The sequence below is a fragment of the Lactuca serriola genome, chromosome 6 (assembly GCF_051521515.1).
Source record: "Lactuca serriola cultivar US96UC23 chromosome 6, Lser_US96UC23_V15, whole genome shotgun sequence".
NCBI lineage: Eukaryota > Viridiplantae > Streptophyta > Magnoliopsida > Asterales > Asteraceae > Lactuca > Lactuca serriola.
Window position 1 is genome coordinate 89,038,531 of NC_136413.1, and position 7,746 is coordinate 89,046,276.

Below are 7,746 nucleotides of genomic sequence, written 5' to 3' on the forward strand. Positions count from 1 at the left end.
AATGACCAAAAATAACCTAAATTTTTTTTTTTACTCTTCCAATAAACTTTTGAAAAACTATTTTCCATTGAATCGTCATTCCAAATATTTAAGTAAATTTCGTTTATTAGATTAATAACTAATCTATAAACCAAAAAAATATATTTTATAGAAAAGATTTTACACTATACTCTATACTCTGCTTGTAGTTAGGTCTCAGATTTTTTTTATTAGTTAATCAACTAATTTATTAAACAAAAATATATTTTACAAAGAATTATATACTTTTAAAAAAATTGTCAAAACTTTTAAAACTTAAAAATATAAAAAGTTTTAATACATTGTATTTATATAATACTTTATCATTTTTTGTATTTTTATAAATTTATGAAAATTATTATTATTTTTTATAGTTTTGAAAAAAAAAACATCTAATAAAATTATAATATATTTTAGTAAAATTATAAACTATATATGAAAGTGTAATAAAATAATAAAACAGATAATGATAAATTAATTCGGTTTTTGAAAAATTAAAAAATTTAATCTGAAGATGGTATTTAATAAAAAAGTTTGTTGGATAAAAATAAATTGTATTCGGGAGTAAATTATGTGGATGTTACAATTTTCAAATTTTCATGTTGTTTCTCGAATACTCATAGTCATAGAAATGGTTAAAACACCAAACCCTTATTCGCCTTAAAACAGAAATCACACTTAGAAATTACCCCCTTCTCTCTCTCTCTCTCTCTCTCTCGCAACTGCAAACGGCTCCTCTCTCCGCTCCAACCAACAACGGAAAACCATCTTTCTCACCCAACTCAGGTAAAGATTCGAAGCTTAAAATCAGTCAACGTCGGAACAACACTACCAGAAAACGAACGACTCTGAATAAAAGGAATCAAATAATGGGCAAGTATATGAGGAGGAAGTCGAAGACTACAGGGGAAGTGTCGTTAATGGAAGTACCTTCACTAGGCGGTGTTCTTACCCGTGCAAAAACCCTAGCTCTTCAAAAAGCTTCCGCTGCTGTTGCCTCTATCGGCGCCGGTTCCTACATTCAACTCCGTAGCCGCCGTCTAGTCAAGCCAACTTCTGAGAAGAAACAGAAGGAGACTGGTGCCCTGACAAACCCTAATAAAGCTTCTTTACGAGGAACGAATTCTTCAAGGCTGAAGGTTGATGAGAAATTGGTTTATGAGGAGCTAGAGATTTGTCAAAACACTAAGATTAAGGTTGCTGTAGATTTGGGTATTGATTATGAAGAAGGTTCATTTGGGGAAAACATGGTGGAAATGGAAGGTAGAGGAAGGTGGGTTTTTTTTTCCCTTTCATTTCTGAAATCCATTCTGCTTAATTGGAATCTAGTAATTTATTTTCGTGATGATTTTTCTGGATTTGCCTTTTTTTTTTCTTATTTCTTGATTGAAATTCTCAAATCAGCTTCTTTTTTTTCCTTCTAGATAATTTCTTATCAAATGGAAGTGGGGTTTCCTTTGTTTTTCGATTTTCTGCCATATTTCAATTATTAACTCACTTTCTTGATCTGAAAAAGAGCTTTTTAAAGACTGCTAGTTCTTTTTGCTTCCTGTGAATTAGGGTTTCTTGATAGAATTTTTTTCTTGATTAAAAGCTCTGAATTATTATTCCTTCCCAATATTTTTCCCAGTCACGCTAAATAAAATTGAAAATTTCCCCTAATTCAAAAAAAAAAAACATTTCGGGATTTGAACTTCTGTTTATTTAGTAATTCTCATCCCAAAAAGTCCCTTTAAAAGGGCTTTTCAGTTCTCTGTCATTCTCTGGTTATTTCCAGTGACTTGTTGAGGAAAAGAAAGTGAAGTAATTAAAAATTTATCCTTTTTTTCTTTATTTAATTTAATTTTCCCCGAAATAAAAAAGTTCTGGGTTTCAAGGAAGAGATGACGTCTGTTTTCTTTTGTACATCAACTCTGTTCTATATAAGTTCCTCAAGTACAATCATTACTCCATTATTTATAATAACACAAACAACATATCCAACGTGAATTTAGGAATACAATTTCTGAAATCCGATTGTTTCTCTGCGATGCTCTCTTGTTATGTCACCATCTTTCTTGATCTTTGAAGTTAGTGTCAAATAACACTCTTCTTCTTACCTACTTAATTTCATAGTTTCATCCAAATTGGACTCTGTTTTCTTTTCCTTTTCTGTATAATCAAAAGTAATGATTTTTCGTGTTAATCTTGATTTATGTTACTTTATACTCCTTGAACCTTCTAATTTGTCCCCTGCTTTTATTTTTCAATGCTTTGTGTGCCTAAAAGATTACAAAATCTGAAGTTTTGGCTTTACTTTTAGAATTCATGAAAGTGTTATAATAACTATATAATTGTTTGTTGACATTAATTATATGTCGGTATATTCTTTTACATTACTTTTTAAACATGAGATTTCGCTTTTGGGTTCTCGATCACAATTCACAATTCACAAATCACAAGGTTATTTTGGTCATGTAGTGAGTTGTTTTTTTAATGGGATTTATGCAAAAACCTCTTTGGAACTTGTAATTTCTCAGAATTTTATTCCTTTCTTGTGATACTTATTTGTCTCTAAAGAAAAGAACATTATGTCTACTATTTATCACACAGAAATGCTTCAAATTTCAATCGTGCTATTGTCTGCATGCATTATTCTCTTTTTGGTTTGATTACAAGTTAACTTTGTCTTTTGATGTTCAGAGGATCTTTATTATTATTATTTTTTTCATTCTTGATAAAAAAAAGCTGCTTTTTTTTTATTATTTATAACAGAACTACTCGAGAAACAACACCATGCAGTTTGATTAGGAATCCGGACATAATTAGAACTCCAGGTTCATCCACAAAACCAAACAGAAAAAACAGAGTACAAAATACAACCCCAAGGCCTATTCCATCAACAACTGAAATGGATGAATTCTTCACAGAGCCTGAAAAACATCAGCAAAGAGTGTTCATGGAGAAGTATATATATATATTTTTTTTACTTATTATTCGAAAATAATTATGAAATCCCAAGTGGGTTTTGTTTATTGATTGATTCTTGATTATGTTGTTTAGGTACAACTTTGATCCTGTAAACGAAAAGCCTTTAAATGGGCGTTATGAATGGTTGAAAGTGGATGATGCTATCAAGAAAAGTTAATCTTTGTTCAAGATTTTAGCAATAGTTTGAAGATATGGGTAGAGATGTAGGTGTAGATTTAGGTTTTATTATTATTATGATTATTATTATTATTATGTTTATGTGGGTGATTTGTAAAGAAAGAACATGAAAAAACCCTAGTGCAGATTGTAGACTAGAAGATCTGTAACATAAGACAAGAGCTTCTAACTAGTGAAGAACACGAAGAAGAAAAAGAAGGTCTTCAAAAAAAAAAAGGGAGGGGATCCAATGACTTTAAGTTAGTTTTGATTGTCTATATTTTGTACTGATGATGAAAAAACTATGAAGATCCCTTTTTTTTTTGGTGATATAAATTATAAAATGACCCTTTTGGCCTTATATGTGAATAGAAAAGGATGAAACATAATGAATCTTGATGTTTCAAAAATGGATAAATAGTAGTGTGTTGTGGTTATAAATATATATATGTGTGAACATGTATTTTTAGCAGCTTGTGAGAAAGGAAAAGGGTTGGTGTTTGGTGGGGTTGAGTTGGGAAGAATCTTGTCTTCTCTATTATTGTGTCAGTCTGTACTTTTATTTTATTTTATTTAGTATTATCAATTATTGTGAAGTTATGTTTGTTTAAATTTTAATTTTGTATCTTATCCTGTTGCAGTTTTCCAGCAATAACTTCCAAAGTATGTCTCAGATATAATAGATACAAAAAAAAAATGTATTGGTTCAACTTTTGTCCAAAGATCCTTTGTAACTTCTGTACAATTACAAAAAAAATGCATGTGTTGATTTCAAAATGATAAAAATTGTATTTTTATATCAAAATGATAAATTTTGTATAATTTTTAGTGCAAAAAGCATTTTCTCCAACTCGTTACACCGTTTCAACTTTCAACACCAAAAAAAATGGTTTTTTTTTTTAATTATTATTGTGGTAGAACGAACTATTCGAGAGACAACGATCTAAAAAAATAGAAAATAATAACACAAGTAAATTATTTGTATATAATTAAGATTTATAATATTAAATCAGCCATTTTAAAAACTATGTTATTAGACAATGATAACCAAAATAATTCATTCGTGTATAATTAGTTGTTGTGATATTAAAAACAACGTTAGACACTTAAAAAATCAAAATGTCATCTAACAAAAAATATTAATTTAAGTTATAATGTAATACCGCAATCAACTAATTGTACACATAGACTATAATTATACAATTATACTTAGTAAAGAGTTTACAAAATGGTAATCAATAAATTTCAATTTAGTCTTTAATTCGTTTATTTTATAACAATAAGTTCTTATTATTTGTATGTTTCATTACAACTTATATATCGATTTTATGTAGCGTCAACTGTTATTTGTTGTTATCGAGTCTCGATAGTTTGTAGTTAGGATAAAACGGTTGCATGAACTTAAATCAACATGTTCCATCGCCACATAAAGTGTTCAATGATGTAATAAAACATACAAAGAAACTTTATTGGTATATTAAGGACAAGATGAATGACATAAAGAACAAATTGAAAGTTGTAACATTAATTTAATAGTAAATTAATAATACATAGAAAATAAGTGACACAAAGAAAATTTCAACACCAAATTTATTATTAATGAATAATATAACATTTATGTTGTTTTTTTTAAACGGCAAACTAATATACTCTTTAATTACCACCTATGTTTCTAACGAGACTTAAACTCATGACTTCTAAATTGAGAAAGACATTCTTTACTGCTAGGCCTTTTAGTATGTTGTTTCATTATTCATCAACACGACACCAACTTTGATGTAATAAATGGTGTTGAGTTAAACCAATTTATATTAAAATTAGTGGCAAAATGAGATTTGATGTGGTTTTGGAGACTCACGAATCCTTTCTTCTTCGAGATCTAAGAAATAAAGTTGTTTTTATTGTAGGTGTTTAGGTTATTTTCAATTCGCAAATTGTGTAGGAAGGAAAACAATATTATCTATTTCTTTATGACTCTATCTTGTTATAATTTTGTCATAAAACATATAATTTTATTGGACATCCAAGCACAACACTTTGTTTGCCATTCTGCCTTGAATTTGAAATGCTTGACACGAATAAAACTGCCTTATTGAATATTTGACTGAGTTTAATACACTAGTGGAGATGTTAACCATGATATATTGCCTCCCACTAATGTGCTATAAAATTTGACATTACCCACCCAATTCCATGATCCCAAAAGGGTAAAATAGTCAATTAACTATGATGATCTTCCCATTTTCTATATGACAATTAGTCATAAAACAATATATGGTGCACGTTATGAATGTACATATTTGTAACCAATAAAAAGGACTTTTAAACACATATAATTATTATCATCAACAAAAAAGAACATTTTTTTTCACATCACTTGTACAACAAAAAGCCAATAGCTACTCCGAGGATTGTTGTGGATACAACGAGCAAAATGAACTTCAATGTGAAATTGATCCCCAATCCTTTCTCTTCCTTGGTGATGGTTTGTTGTTTTTTGGCATTTCTATTATATTTAGGAGCCATGTTCTTGGAAATATCATAAAGAGGTTCTACTTCTACATGATCGATTTCTCCAACATAATACTCATCTAACATCAATCTTGCAGCACTCCCATGACCCACTTCCTCAAACTCATCGCTTGCATCTTTACCTAAGACACCAACATCAAAACTTTATCTAAAATCTAAAAAAAAATGTCGTTATATATAGCTAGTTTCTATAAAATATATGTGTAGTCTAAGATTGTATCTATAAAAAAAAAAGTCTTTATAAAGAGAAAGAGACTCCGATGTATATAAAGATAGATACGCTAATAGTTTCTGTATAATACCTGCTACATCCAACAAAACGTTATCTCCACCCGGATGATCATTCAAGAATTTTGTAACATCATACACCTAGATGATCAATTACATAAGTCAAAAACAAAATGATGTAATCAAACGGGTTTATGTTAATTTTGATTTGTGTCTTACCCTCGCGTTGATAATGACCCAACAATCTTTATTATTGTTGTGTGGAGAGACATCTGCTAAATTGAAAACCTTGTTAGAGTTCATGATCTATTTCTATGCTTTGATGGAGAAGTAGATTTGTTGAACAAATAACAGAATGAATTGTGGGTGCATTTTCTTTTCTAATATGATGTGTGTTTGTCCATATACTGATGGACTATTCATGAGGTTTTTGATTCTGTAGATGATTCCCTCTTGTAAGTTGACATGTAATATGTTCTATATAACAAACTTGATTCGTACAACTAAATTTCGTACTAAATATTAGGAGGTAATTACCGACATAATGTAAAAATAAAAAATATGAATTATAGAAAGCCAAAACTATCGAGGTTTTGTTTATTAACTGTACATCTTTTCTTAAATAATTATTGGTTTTAACATCTAGTAGACATTTTTTGATTAAATTTACGGGTTTATAATATGTCTGTTAAATCCAAAGAATCAAGCTCTCATAAGCCTCGTCTATCTTAATATCTCATTTGATAGTCATTGATAATAACGATTTTTAGGTAATTATTTTAGTGGGTTCTTAAAAAAATCTCTCCCAATTTTTTTTTAAGTACCCACCTACGACTTCATTCTATCAAACATCTACTATTAATGTTTTTTATTATTATCTTTTTTAATAAGTTTAATATAAATTTGGTATAAAGTTGTTTTAGTTTTTTAAATCCATTCTCTTAAATTATTATAAATCATATTTATTTATTTATCTTTATTTTTTCTAATTTAAAAACCTTTTTATTTTTTTTTTTTTTTTGACGTTTTAGTCGAATATATTTTTAATGTTATTTTTAATTTATTTTTCGTTGACGTTGTACGTTTATTTTTAACTTTACAACATTTATTTGTTTACATTATTTAAACATAACTTTTTAACATTTTGTTCGTCTATATGAAACCGGCTTTGAAAGCTAAATTTTCCGAACTCCGTAACTTTTTTGATAACTTAAGAATGTTTTAAAGTTTTTGAAATTTTGTTCGTTTTGTAAAAAAATTCCATTTATCCGAAACTGACGTTAAGTATAATTTTTTAAAATAAATTATCTAAGTTATTAAAGTCATAATAATAATAATAATAATAATAATAATAATAATAATAATATTATTGAACGGTTGATTAGTTGTTAAAAGTTAAATTCATCAAGTTAGTTAATTCATTTAGGCCGGAGTTTAAACCTGATGGATCTTAGAAACATACATCAATCAATAACGAAACAAGAAATTGACCAAGACTTATTAATAAAACTCTCAAGGAAAGAGAATGCACAAAGCGATGATTACAAATTAAAGCTAACACAACTTATAGAGGATATACACAATGTAAGGAAATCCTTACGAATCATGAATTTAAACAAAACTATACTAAATTTTATATAAGTTCTCCATTACTCCAAAACAAAAATACTACAAATGATGTTAAACATTAAATAGATATAACTATAGTTGAAATTCCATGACAAATAAACTCCGGTTGCCATTAAAAAAAAACAAACTCATGAAAATAATTAAAGAAACATTTTTCTTACACTTCAAATATCGCATGCAAAAACTATGAAATATTCGAATAATACCATGAAT

General features: G+C 28.2%; 2 protein-coding genes across 2 annotated transcripts; one reads left to right on the forward strand and one right to left on the reverse strand.

The window, feature by feature from the left end:
• Positions 1 to 662: 662 nt before the first annotated feature.
• Positions 663 to 3,740, forward strand: LOC145060568 (cyclin-dependent kinase inhibitor 4-like). Its single transcript, XM_079008213.1, has 3 exons — positions 663 to 1,291; positions 2,773 to 2,964; positions 3,061 to 3,740. Exons 1-3 carry the CDS (start codon positions 888 to 890, stop codon positions 3,143 to 3,145), a joined length of 681 nt encoding a protein of 226 aa, XP_078864339.1. The 5' UTR covers positions 663 to 887; the 3' UTR covers positions 3,146 to 3,740.
• A 1,724-nt stretch (positions 3,741 to 5,464) lies between these two features.
• Positions 5,465 to 6,340, reverse strand: LOC145058036 (cytochrome b5-like). The gene is made up of 3 exons (XM_079005954.1): positions 6,124 to 6,340; positions 5,979 to 6,045; positions 5,465 to 5,798 (listed from the first exon to the last, which is right to left on the reverse strand). The coding sequence occupies exons 1-3, from the start codon at positions 6,205 to 6,207 to the stop codon at positions 5,518 to 5,520; spliced, it is 432 nt and encodes a 143-aa protein (XP_078862080.1). The 5' UTR covers positions 6,208 to 6,340; the 3' UTR covers positions 5,465 to 5,517.
• Between the last annotated feature and the right edge of the window lie 1,406 nt (positions 6,341 to 7,746).

Bases quoted from the DNA above. Each gene is read 5' to 3' on its own strand.
- LOC145060568 (XM_079008213.1), top strand. From the start codon at position 888: ATGGGCAAGTATATGAGGAGGAAGTCGAAGACTACAGGGGAAGTGTCG. The intron at 1,292-2,772 runs GTGGGTTTTTTT...TATTTATAACAG, and splicing joins GAAATGGAAGGTAGAGGAAG to AACTACTCGAGAAACAACAC. The intron at 2,965-3,060 runs GTATATATATAT...TATGTTGTTTAG, and splicing joins CAAAGAGTGTTCATGGAGAA to GTACAACTTTGATCCTGTAA.
- LOC145058036 (XM_079005954.1), bottom strand. From the start codon at position 6,207: ATGAACTCTAACAAGGTTTTCAATTTAGCAGATGTCTCTCCACACAAC. The intron at 6,046-6,123 runs GTAAGACACAAA...TTGATCATCTAG, and splicing joins GGGTCATTATCAACGCGAGG to GTGTATGATGTTACAAAATT. The intron at 5,799-5,978 runs GTATTATACAGA...TTGGTGTCTTAG, and splicing joins CGTTTTGTTGGATGTAGCAG to GTAAAGATGCAAGCGATGAG.